The sequence below is a fragment of the Nerophis ophidion genome, linkage group LG05 (genome assembly GCF_033978795.1).
Source record: "Nerophis ophidion isolate RoL-2023_Sa linkage group LG05, RoL_Noph_v1.0, whole genome shotgun sequence".
In the NCBI taxonomy this organism is placed as follows: Eukaryota; Metazoa; Chordata; class Actinopteri; order Syngnathiformes; family Syngnathidae; genus Nerophis; species Nerophis ophidion.
Window position 1 is genome coordinate 10,726,330 of NC_084615.1, and position 13,785 is coordinate 10,740,114.

The following is a 13,785-nucleotide window of genomic DNA, read 5'->3' on the forward strand; positions in this document are numbered from 1 at the left end:
ATAAGCGCCAGCGCCCCCCGCGACCCCAAAAGGGAATACGCGGTAGAAAATGGATAAATATATATGTATATATGTTTGTATATATATGTATGTTTGTATATATATATATATGTATGTATATATATTTATATTTATATACGTATGTATGTAGGTCTAAACATACTCCAGCTCTTAAACTTGCATTAAATGTGCTTTTATTTCATGGAAGCCTCATTTGGATGCCCTCTGCTGCTACATTCCTGTGGTGTTTAGTGACCAGCAGGCACTCTCATGTGCACCTGATCACACATTTAACTTAAAAAATACACAGAACGATCAAAGAAAAGTTATTGCCCTCATTTTTACCAAAATCTTCCTTAACTTTGGACCAACAATCAGTGAGAAATTGTGACTTTTGTGTGAAGTATGCCAACTGTGGCAGCTGTCGCCAATGTCATCACTCATTATGTATTATTGCAACTCATCTTTTTGTCAAACATGCTAAGTGATGGAAGGTACTTATTAGGGCTGGGAATATGTAGGCACCGCGTGACTCCATTCAGAGTCAGTTCCCCATTCAAAATCAATCTTTTTTTAATAACATTGGCTGCCAGTTCTATAATTAACTACATTCCTCCAGAAAATAGACAAACTTCTCTGATACATTTCTATATTACTTCAAAGAAAACTGGTTTTGTTGAATCAAATTCTACCCTAACATTTAATAAGTACAAATAAGACAACAAGGGAAGTATTGTCTTTTCTAAAGTCAATGTGTACAGCAGATATAGATAATCTAAATCAACTTTTTTTTAATCCTGTAAAGCATCTTTGAGTACTCTGAAAAGCGCTATACCAAATAAAATGTATTATTATTATTATTATTAAGAGGATTAGTCTGAGTGGCTGGACAGAATAGATTAAAAAAATATCATACATATAAAATACATTTTTGATTACTTTGAATCAATTAAGAATTATTACAAAGAAGAATTGCGGTCCATTCAAAACTCTTTTTTTAGACACCCTAATACTGTTATATTTATTTCTCCATATTTCTGCACAGTAAGTCAGATATGTAACACTGGTGAGCACTAGAGAATACACAGTGATTTTTGGTCCACAACATTATTCATTATTGACGGTTCTTGACACTTTATGTTGCATATTTTTCATGAGATTTCCACTTAATTTTGTCATCTATTAATACACCCACAATTAGGTTTCTTTTACTCTTTCAATGTCCGTCTATTTATGTTTGTGTTTGACTTTCTCTTCTGCTGTTACCCGATAGCATTCATTTAGTTTTATTGAGATTCAAAAAGAGTGTATTTTTGCCAAACAATCTATTCATTTTGTCTGTTATTATTTGTACTATTGTGGCTCAGACCTGTTGACACACATAATCCAAGATAGAAATGAGGTATTGTAGACAAGCCAAGAGTGAACCTTTCTAAGTAGTATACTTATGATACAGTGTCTGTTTTATACTATCAGTTGTAAAAGGAAATCACCCATAAGTACTTAGAGCAGGGGCGCTCACACTTTTTCTGCAAGTGAGCTACTTTTCAATTGACCAAGTCGAGGAGATCTACCTCATTCCTATTTATAATTTATATTTATTTATTTATGAAAGAGACATTTTTTGTTAACAAGTTAATGGTGTTTAATGATAATACAAGCATGTTTAACACACATAGATTCCTTTCTTTCATGAAGACAAGAATATAAGTTGGTGTATTTGATTCTGATGACTTGCATTGATTGAAATTAGACAGTGGTGCTGATAACGTCCGCATTTTCAAATGGAGGGAAAAAAAGTCCTCCTTTCTGTCCAATACCACATGAAAGTGGTTGGATTTGGCATCTCATTTGTCCAACTTGCATACTCGTTTTTAAACACTTTGTTATGAGAGTAGCATATGTGTGTGGCCCTTTAATGTCTGGCAGCAGGTGAGTGACGTCAGTGAGTGTGCGGGTGGGCAAGCAAGTGAGAAAGCGGTCGCTGAGGGCGGGGGAGAAATACATTGGCATCAAACTCCGTAGCTTGCTAGCTTGTGCACGCTAGCTTTCTGAGACTCTTATTTTGTTAGCACAGGCAGGATGAAACAGGTCTTTTATGGTGAAGACAGGAACTGTGCAGTCGGTCTTTAGAGTTTTGACAGTAGGTACGGAGTCTCTAGAAATAAAATGTGTTTCTCTGCGTCCGCCATGTTAGTGATTTTTTTCTTAAATATGAGCTCGCAGCAGCCAGCGTCATCTCACAAGATCCTCGGGTGCCGAGAATGTCAAACAACTGACGAAAGTGAAGTCTTGGTATGATTGATGATTGCTCATTTTTATGTATATTTTTTAATGCCTGGCTTGAGATCGACTGACGCACCCTCCGAGATCGACCAGTCGATCGTGATCGACGTAATGCCCACCCCTGATTTAGAGGATGAAGCTCACCTTTATGGCTGTAAACATAATAGACTCGCTATCTTCTCACCTACTGTGTACACACTGATGCAGTAACAATGTCTAATAACTTATTTTGGCTGCGTTTATATAACACACAAATACATATACTTGTATCGTATTTTTCATTTGTGAATTTTAGTGAAAAGGGATTAAAACTATGTGGTTGTAATATTGTCTGTGTTCTATATGTATTGAAAGTACTGTGATCCTTCATCTAGTTGAAGAAGGGACTCCTTGGATTGGAAACGATCACATCAAGAGGAACCTGGTGTTGGTGGAGAAGGTGGCGTTCTCTGAAGGCCTCTCCCCGGATGCCATCTCCGTGATGCTGGAGTTTGCTATGAGCCCTCGAATGCGTAAGTTGTGTAGGGCAATGATGTGGTTTGAGAACTCTGTTCAACAACAATCTCATCCTCTCTTTGTGTTGTGTAGGGTCGAGTATGCGCTCCCGGGTGCTCAAGTGTCTGATCCCTGCTACGGTGGTGCCTCAGGAGGCCGTTGTTCGAGCCCTAGCCTGGCTGGGTGTTTCTAAAATAGCAACAAGTACGCAGGTGAGTGCAAGACACTGCATTGTGTGCTGCATTTGATCTAATGAAAACTTCCCTCTATTAGGGATGGGACAATTGACTGGTTTTACTATTAACTGTTGGGGCTGTGAATCTTTAAGCATCTGATTCTTGGGGTGACTATTCCATTCAGAATCCATTCTCCATTCAAAACAATTCTCCGTTCAAAATCAATACTTTTTTAATACCATTGGGTGCCTTCCATGATGAACTGCATTCTTCCATAAAATACATAAACAGCTCTGATCAATGTATTTATTACTTTAGAGCAATGGTTCCCAAACTTTTGCAGGCTGGCGCCCCCTTGGCTCCCCCTTCTTCCTCACCGCCCCCCCAGATCTTTCCACCGCCCACTTTGGGAACCACTGCTTTAGAGAAAGTTGGTTTTGTTTGATACATTCTAACAGGGTCAGATTTTTTTAAATAAAAATCACGATTCATTTTTTGACACCCCTATGAATTGTGCTTAAAAAGGTCAGAGGCTCCACTGTTTCTGTCCTCCTCACTCGCTACAAATGGGCATTATGCTGGTATTTTACTTTTGGCACAACCCATACGGAATGACAACTATGTTACATGTTATACGCTCCTATGGAGAGACAAGCTAGTGAAAGTTAACATCTTTCCACTTGACTTTGCTCTATAATGAAGGGCTGATCATCCTGTAGATTTAGTCTCAAATGTGTCATTCCAATCTTGCTGCTGGTCAAATCTCAGATCAAATGTATTAAGAGAATTAGCCCTCTATTACAGTATATTGTTGCTTTTACTCTTAATTTGACGAATGGTACCCTGCAGCCAATTTATTCTACATTTAAGCTTCGGGAGAAGGTTGCCAACCTTTTTCTGAGTTCTTTGAATGCATGTCAAATAATTTGATATGATTTTTTCTTGGGTACATGAGTAACATTTTCCTTCACCAGATTGATCAATAAATAGTCTTTATTAATACTTCATTATTTTCTCCTGTTGTAATATTTAATTACAGACTGTTATTTCTGAAGGTAATAATGATCTCTAAGAATACAATGGTATTATTAGAAGAGAACCGGACACTTGTACATATGCCCTAATAGAGGCCAAATACTCTCTGCAGTTGAATAAATCACAGCAACAGGTCACGATGCAGGAAGTTGTATTTGTATGGTTTTAATACGCTGGACTGCAATTTTCAGGTTTTTTTCATCAAGTGGGTGTTGACCATTTTCGACATGATGGATGCAAAAGATCAACTGAGAGCCGTCTATGGCTTCATCTTCAATTTTGTGACGGATGAAAGTCTGGTACGTGTCCCGCGACTTCTGTGTTGGCCGGCCAATAAGTGCCCAGTGACTTAGTGTCCACATGTTGTTTCAGTGCCCCTTCATCTGCCACCTCCTTTACCTCCTGACCACCAAGCAAAGCGGTGAGTTATTGTCATCTCTTTCTTTTAAGCTCAACTGACTCTTTGCTTTCTTTTCAAGTGCGCGTATATCGAGTCCGAAAGCTACTGGAGCTGCAGTCCAAACTAGTAAGTGTGTACAGTATCATCTATCATATCCCTCTGTGTGTGTGATGCTCTTAGAAGATCACATTGTTTTGTTTTGGCAGGGAAGACAGCCCTTCCTCTTACACCTGCTCTCTCTTTACAAAGTCTTTTGTCCTGAGCTGGTGACGCTCTCCATTCCATCCAGAATGAGGGTTTGTACACATTAAACTCATTTGCTGTTACGGTGGCATAGATTTCCTTTTCATTAGGCACAATCGGACATATATTTGCAATTGAAATACTGTTGATTACCTGATAATATTTTTGTATCTGTATAAATTAAGCTAGTCGTTGCCTCACATTAAGAGCGTATTGTAGTGATGTGTGGATCAATACTGAAATATCGATCAGATTGTTATGGTTTAATATAGTTTCTCAAATCAAAATGTCCAGTTTTGATACTTTGGTCAAGGGGTGTCCAAACTTTTTCCACCAAGGGCCTCATCTGAGAAGTCAAAGTATGCATTTAAAAATGCTTAAAACTGATATTGTGTATTATATTAGCCTTTTTTCATTACATACCGATTATCGTACTGTCTTTTTCTTACATTTTTGCTATAGTTTTTCCCATATAATAATAATAATATGTCTGTTTAACTGCATAATTATATTTGTAAAAAATCTGCCTGTATAGAAATACAGTAATAATGTTTAGTTACAAATTTGACAATGTATATTATGGTTTTAATGTTTTAGCTCATGGGTTAATATTTTATTTTGTAATTACGTAGCTAATCTTTGTTTAGCTTTTAATACTGTAGATCAGGAGTGTCTAAATGTTTTCCACCAAGGGCCGCATACTAAAAAGTCTACTATGGGGGTTCCATTTTGATATTTAAAATAAAAAATTAACATCACCAAAACCTGACTCAAATTATTATTATTATTATATTATTATTACACTGGTTTAAATGTAACTTAGGTATTGGGTTTCACTTTGTAAAATCGCTTTGAGTCACTAGAGAAAAGCGTGATATAAATATCATTTTCTTCACTTCATTATTATTATTAATTTTTTAAACATCTGTACTTTTTTTCTTAGATTTTTAATGTTTGTTTTTTAGACAAATATATCATTTGAAAATACACAACTTTTAAAGTTCAAGCAGACACGTCAGGTATTTTTGAACAAAGGATCGGTTTTCCCGATAGCCGCCTGAATTTTACTTGGTATCAGATTGGAAAGAAAATCAGTGGAATGGCAAATCAGCAGTTTATTCAATTCAATTAAAGCATGTATATATTCTTTCTCATGTTTCCTGGTCAGCCTGTTGATTCATTTAGATATTGCTGCCACCTAGCTGCAGACTTGTGTATTGTTCAAGCATCGATAGAAACACAAACACCATAGGTCTCCTCGCTTTCACAACCCTGGAGATTATCATCCTCTCATGTAGCGAAACATGGCAGAAAATGTTTTTTCTGTAGTTCTTCGTCACCATTTTTTGATACCACCTTTTATATTGTGCAGGTTTGGCTCATAGTTATGTGACTGGCACAGACAAAGTCAAGTGTATGTCCTTGCTGTCGTCATTTCCAGGGTGGCTTCAGGAATCACGCCTGGCCATGGAAATCCGCGCTGACTTTTGTCCAGAAGAGGAGCGGCACGCTCGTTGCCCCCGGTAACGGTCTGACCCTCACAATAAAGGATCAGCCCATCTCAAGAAAAAGGGTAATGAAAATTAGGGCTGGATGATTATGGCCAAAATGTTTTACAATTGTTTTGACTGATATTGAAATCATCATTAATAACATGATTATTTATCAGGTTGAAAAGATTGGTATTTATTGCATAACAAAAACTCAACTTTAAACGGATATACATTCATAAGGAATAAACAACAAGTAAAATAATAATTAAGTAGAGTATCAATCAATGTTTATTTATATAGCCCCAAATCACAAATGTCTCAAAGGACTGCACAAATCATTACGACTACAACATCCTCGGAAGAACCCACAAAAGGGCAAGGAAAACTCACACTCAGTGGGCAGGGAGAATTCACATCCAGTGGGACGCCAGTGACAATGCTGACTATGAGAAACCTTGGAGAGGACCTCAGATGTGGGCAACCCCCCCCACCCCCCCCACCCTCTAGGGGACCGAAAGCAATGGATGTCGAGCGGGTCTAACATGATACTGTGAAAGTTCAATCCATAGTGGCTCCAACACTGCCGCGAGAGTTCAGTTCAAGCGGATCCAAGACAGCAGCGAGAGTCCCGTCCACAGGAAACCATCTCAAGCGGAGGCGGATCAGCAGCGTAGAGATGTCCCCAACCAATACAGGCGAGCGGCCCATCCTGGGTCTCGACTCTGGACAGCCAGTACTTCATCCATGGTCATCGGACCGGACCCCCTCCACAAGGGAGGGGGTGACATAGGAGAAAGAAAAGAAGCGGCAGATCAACTGGTCTAAAAAGGAGGTCTATTTAAAGGCTAGAGTATACAGATGAGTTTTAAGGTGAGACTTAAATGCTTCTACTGAGGTAGCATCTCGAACTGTTACCGGGAGGGCATTCCAGAGTACTGGAGCCCGAACGGAAAACGCTCTATAGCCCGCAGACTTTTTTTGGGCTCTAGGAATCACTAATAAGCCGGAGTCTTTTGAACGCAGATTTCTTGCCGGGACATACGGTACAATACAATCGGCAAGATAGGCTGGAGCTAGACCGTGTAGTATTTTATACGTAAGTAGTAAAACCTTAAAGTCACATCTTAAGTGCACAGGAAGCCAGTGCAGGTGAGCCAGTACAGTAACAATAGCAATGTAAAATATAAAAAAAAAACCTTTTTTTTAATTTCACTTTTTACTTATTTTACCTCCGCAGAGTGTGTGGTTTTGTATGTCATAAATATCATTTAATAAATAGTTTGTTAATAAATGTAAAAATCCTCACATATTGGTGCAATACATCTGTGGACAAGTTTGACCAGTGTTTCAGGTGAAAGCATATTCATTTTGAAAATGCATGAATGAGTGTTTGACGTATGTTTATGGTACTTTTTTGAAAGTCTTATTTTGAATGTTGTGCACACAATGTTATTGTGAAGGGGGGGGAAGTCTGCTGCGAGTAAGGAGTCGACTTGAGGCTGTTAAAAAAAAAAAAAAGAAGAGGGTTGGGAATGCAGTTTGTTCATTGCTCTTACATGGATGTGGTCAGCAACATCATGTATGTTGCAGCGGTCCTGAACACATTATTTGCCCAAACCAATGTTCAATGACACTATTTCACCCACATTCATGTCTCTCTCCCTGATATTGTGCCTTTTATCAGTGGATTCCGTTTTATTGGCCAATTCTCCTATTCCATCCGTGATTACGAGAATGCAGAAATCACATGCCTTACATTTCTGTTGAGTTTAGTGCTTATTGACGAGGCATACCAGAGCTGTGTCAAATAAAAAGTAGTACCCATGGTGAGAGCCCAAACTTTTAGGAGACGTGGTCTTGTTTCACCTGAAACGATCACTCTTCCGTTTTACTGTTACATGCTCCGGTTTTTGCATGCCCATTAATCGTTTTCTTCAATTGTAATATCTTTGTGAGCGTGAGAAGCCGTAATGGAAATTGAAATGTGTTGAATTGTCCAACCTTAATGAAGATGATGAAAGTTGTATGGCAAGCTGTCATGTCAAGTAGTATTTCATTTATAGCAAGAAGTGTTTGATCCTCAACCCTCCAATGGTGCTTTCAGAAACACTGCCACTTGGAAATACCTGCGCTAAGTTGTGCACCCCAGAAGGACTCCCAGACAGAGTGGTCGGCCTCTGGCAGGAAGTTGGTCCCCCTGGTGCATGTCCGCTCCTTTCAGCAGCTTTTGGAGAATATTCACCACATAGAGGTAATCCAACAGCTCCTTTTTTAAAGATTTGTAGCAATGCCCCCTTTTTTTTTGTCAAAGCTATCAACCGTGAAAAGGTCTCATTTAGCTAGGGGCGGGTCAGAACTCGCAGCTTGTTTTGGTCTGAATGAATGTGGGAGGGACAGCTTTGGATGCATAGTCGAGTGCAGATCCACTGAGTTTTCAGCAGAGGGCGTACATGCATGCAAACATACACACATACATAGAAATATATATACATATAAATGTGCATATATATATATCTATATATATAGATATATATATACAGTGGGGCAAAAAAGTATTTAGTCAGCCACCGATTGTTCAAGTTCTCCCTCTTAATATGATGACGGAGGTCTGTAATTTTCATCATAGGTAGTACACTTCGAATGTGAGGGACAGAATGTGAAAAAAAAATCCAGGAATTCACATTGTAGGAATTTCAAAGAATTTATTTGTAAATTATGGTGGAAAATAAGTATTTGGTCACTTCAAACAAGGAAGATATCTGGCTCTCACAGACCTGTAACTTCTTCTTTAAGAAGCTCTTCTGTCCTCCACTCGTTACCTGTATTAATGGCCCCTGTTTGAACCTGTTGTCTGTATAAAAGACACCTGTCCACAGCCTCAAACAGTCAGACTCCAAACTCCACTATGGCCAAGACCAAAGAGCTGTCGAAAGACACCAGGAAAAGAATTGTAGACCTGCACCAGACTGGGAAGAGTGAATCTACAATAGGCAAGCAGCTTGGTGTGAAAAAATCAACTGTGGGAGCCATTATCAGAAAATGGAAGACAAACAAGACCACTGATAATCTCCCTCGATCTGGGGCTCCACGCAAGATCTCATCCCGTGGAGTCAAAATGATCTTGAGAACGGTGAGCAAAAATCCCAGAACCACACGGGGGGACCTGGTGAATAACCTGCAGAGAGCTGGGACCAAAGTAACAAAGGTTACCATCAGTAACACACTACGCCGACAGAGAATCAAATCCTGCAGTGCCAGACGTGTCCCCCTGCTTAATCCAGTGCATGTCCAGGTCCGTCTGAAGTTTGCCAGAGAGGACATGGATGATACAGCAGAGGATTGGGAGAATGTCATGTGGTCAGATGAAACCAAAATAGAACTTTTTGGTATAAACTCACCTCGTCGTGTTTGGAGGAAGAAGAATACTGAGTTGCATCCCAAGAACACCACACCTACTGTGAAGCATGGGGGTGGAAACATCATACTTTGGGGCAGTTTTTCTGCTAAGGACGATTGATCCGTGTTAAGGAAAGAATGAATGGGGCCATGTTTCGTGAGATTTTGAGCCAAAACCTCCTTCCATCAGTGAGAGCTTTGAATGCTTGACCAAATACTTATTTTCCACCATAATTTACAAATAAATTCTTTGAAATTCCTACAATGTGAATTCCTGGATTTTTTTTTTCACATTCTGTCTCTCACAGTTGAAGTGTACCTATGATGAAAATTACAGACCTCTGTCATCATTTTAAGTGGGAGAACTTGCACAATCGTTGGCTGACTAAATACTTTTTTGCCCCACTATATATATATATATATATTGCAGCATGACTTGGGAAGGTTGTTTAGATTGGGTCATATAAGTAAATTCGTGCATACCTTCCTTTAAGACAGTGCTTCTCTTAATATTTTTTGTTGCGTTATAAGAAAATAGTTAGCTTCCCCTCTTTCTCCACCATGACCATAATAGTACAATTTTTAAATAAAGTTGTTTTAACTATAAGAATACCTCTGCATAACATTGTAAGTTTATTAATATTAAAAGAAACAACACACTCGTCTTTCATGATGTTTATAGTGAACTTCATTATATTCTGCTACGGCATAAAAACATATTCCCCGAGGTCACACCACGCCCTCCCAGGGGGACTCGCCCCACTATTTCAGAAGTACTGAGTATAATTAAAGCACATTGACCTTTATTATCCATGTTGTCCACTAGACCGCAACATCAAAATTGTTAGACTGTCAAAATGAAAGCAATTACCCTGTTGGTAAGATGACATTTCACGGGCCAAATAGGGCCCTTGTTTGGACACCTCTGTTGTGTTGAACATGTATGAATGACAAAAATATGCTAATATAGTCTTTAGGGATGTACAAATAAATAGTATTATGTATAATCCACGGGAATGATGACTGCTGTAAAAGTTGAGGGTTAGAATGACCCTTTTTAATAAAAAAAAACGGATGGATATTTGCTCTTTAATAAACTCACGGACTCACTGGTGTCAGCTCGCTAGTTTAAATGCTAACATGAAAACAAGAGAAATTAATGTCTTCCCAACACACCCCAATTTAAAGTTATATACACACATTCTGGTCAGAGCAATGAAGCTACAGTATACCATTGAATCTACAAGCTGTGCTCGTTTACAACAAAGTCATCATTCTATACAGCTGTGTTTTTATGTTGCGTTCAAGGACCACTGAAGAGAGAAGGAAGCCACGACATCCGCCAGAAATATAAGATCATCAAAATCTTAGAGAAATTATTTAACATTAGATTAGAGAAATTTATATATAAACATAAGATAATTAATGAAAGTCAATACGGTTTTAAGACAACAAGGTCAACATATATGGCAATAATTGATGCAGTAGAAGAGATAACCAATAGCTTAGATAGTAAGAAATATGCAGCTGGAATTTACATGGATCTGAGTAAAGCATTTGACACCATTAATCATCAAATATTACTGAAAAAATTATACAGATATGGAATAAGGGGAGTAGCTTTGACTTGGATAATGAGCTATTTAACACAAAGACAGCAGTTTGTGAGGATGGGCGAGTTTACATCCGGGCATTTGGACATTGCTTGTGGGGTTCCACAGGGATCCGTTCTTGGTCCAAAGTTATTTAACTTATATATCAATGACATATTTACAGTATCAAATGTATTGAAATTAGTCATATTCGCAGACAACACTAATATTTTCTATTCTAACGATAAGTATACAAATTTTGTATCCACCCCAAATAATGAACTTGCAAAATTAAAAACATGGTTAGATATAAACAAATTATCCCTTAATTTAAAGAAAACAAAAGTTATGTTATTCGGCTATTCCAATCCAGGACCAGTAATAAATATAGACGGCGTGATTCTAGAAACGGTGTCGGAAATTAAATTCTTAGGAGTCACTATTGATAATAAATTAAGCTGGAAACCACACATAAGACATAAACAAAGCAAAATCTCCAAAACCATCTCTATTATCAATAAATCCAAATTCTTCTTAAATTACAGAGCTCTGCATTTATTGTATTGTTCATTGGTCTTGCCATATCTAAATTACTGCATAGAAATTTGGGGCAACAACTACAAAACTTCACTACATCCCCTGTTTACACTCCAAAAACGTGCGATAAGAATTCTACACAAGGTGGGATATTGTGACCACACAAATATTTTATTTTTACAATGTAAATTATTAAAACTGCCTGATCTAGTTGATTTTAATACAGCTCAATTACTATTTAAAGCAAACAAAAAGGTTCTACCTGCCAATATTCATAAACATTTCAAACACAGAGAAGGAGTTCATAATCTAAGGGGGTGTAGTATCTTTAATATTCCAACAGTAAGAACTACGAGGAAAAGTTTGTGTGTGTCTGTGCGTGGAGCGAAACTTTGGAACGGATTGGATGTGGGGCTCAGGCAATGTCCAAATGTCCATCAGTTCAAAACAAGATACAAAAAAATGGTATGGGCAATGTATATGAATGTGAACATGGATGCCCAAGTGTTAAACTCCATCACTGGCTAATAATGATTATTATTATTATTGTTGTTTTTGTTGTTATTATCATCATCATCTTCATTATTTTATATGTATTATTGTCATCATTTATTGTCATTGCTATTGATATTGTTCATATTGTTATTATTATTGTTATCATTATCGATATTATTATTGTTTAGTCATTGTTGATATTATCATCATTATTATTACATCTATGACGTCACCCAACTAGTTAAACTATATGAATTAGTATCAATAAGAGGAATACATTGAATTGTGTGTGTGTGTGTGTGTGTGTGTGTGTGTGTGTGTGTGTGTGTGTGTGTGTGTGTGTGTGTGTGTGTGTGTGTGTGTGTGTGTGTACACAAACAATCCTATATGCAATTTGAGTAATACTAATTTTCTGCAAACGTAAAAACAAATATGAATTCTGACTAAAGAATTGGTGCCGAGGGCTTCACGGTGGCAGAGGGGTTAGTGCGTCTGCCTCACAATACGAAGGTCCTGCAGTCCTGGGTTCAAATCCAGGCTCGGGATCTTTCTGTGTGGAGTTTGCATGTTCTCCCCGTGAATGCGTGGGTTCCCTCCGGGTACTCCGGCTTCCTCCCACTTCCAAAGACATGCACCTGGGGATAGGTTGATTGGCAACACTAAATTGGCCCTAGTGTGTGAATGTGAGTGTGAATGTTGTCTGTCTATCTGTGTTGGCCCTGCGATGAGGTGGCGACTTGTCTAGGGTGTACCCCGCCTTCCGCCCGATTGTAGCTGAGATAGGCGCCAGCGCCCCCCGCGACCCCGAAAGGGAATAGGCGGTAGAAAATGGATGGATGGATGGAATTGGTGCCGATGGAAACTAAGAAAAGGGATTTGGGTACACTATCTGGAGTACAGGGCAGGCGAGTGGGGGATCTTATGTCCGTGGATAACTCCTCTGGCAGGGGGCTCCCCTCGTCTCTTTTAATGCACAGCCATAGGACACATAGCAAGAGTGGTCCTCAGGTCCTGTTGATCAGGGGCAGTAGCTCCACAGCTACAGATCCACTTTTAACCACTAATATCACAGTCAAAATGAAAGCTTGTTCCCATAGGCACCATAAACTGTTAATAATGTTTAGACAAAAGTGTATATTATGTATACTATTATATTTATAGTATTTATATTATGTGTGTGTGTGCGCGTGTGTGTGTGTGTGTATTTTGGGTATATGCATGTGTGTATGTATGTGTGTGTATATATGTATATATATATATAAATTGTATATATGTGTGTGTGTGTGTGTATACATGTGTGTGTTGTGTACATATGTGTGTGTACATATGTATATATGTAAGTGTGTGTGAATTTAAATGTATTTTATATAGACAATATATAGCAGCAACCACTGAATTGAATTATATTATATATATTATTGTTTTATATATTGTATATATATATATTGTATATGTATGGGGGTGGGACCTAATCAATCAATCAATCAATCAATGTTTACTTATATAGCCCTAAATCACTAGTGTCTCAAAGGGCTGCACAAACCACCACGACATCCTCGGTAGGCCCACATAAGGGCAAGGAAAACTCACACCCAGTGGGACATCGGCGACAATAATGATCCAGTGGGACGTCTGTG

General features: G+C 38.4%; 1 protein-coding gene across 1 annotated transcript in view; it reads left to right on the top strand.

Annotated features, from left to right (window-relative positions):
* cenpi (centromere protein I) overlaps positions 1–13,785 on the top strand; it is a 28,729-nt gene that overhangs the window by 2,650 nt on the left and 12,294 nt on the right. Inside the window, exons 2-9 of the mRNA XM_061899972.1 lie at positions 2,661–2,798; positions 2,875–2,993; positions 4,184–4,291; positions 4,365–4,413; positions 4,472–4,518; positions 4,599–4,688; positions 6,077–6,208; positions 8,233–8,379. Coding sequence (XP_061755956.1) covers positions 2,661–2,798; positions 2,875–2,993; positions 4,184–4,291; positions 4,365–4,413; positions 4,472–4,518; positions 4,599–4,688; positions 6,077–6,208; positions 8,233–8,379 — 830 coding nt within the window. The remainder of the gene's footprint in view (positions 1–2,660; positions 2,799–2,874; positions 2,994–4,183; positions 4,292–4,364; positions 4,414–4,471; positions 4,519–4,598; positions 4,689–6,076; positions 6,209–8,232; positions 8,380–13,785) is intronic.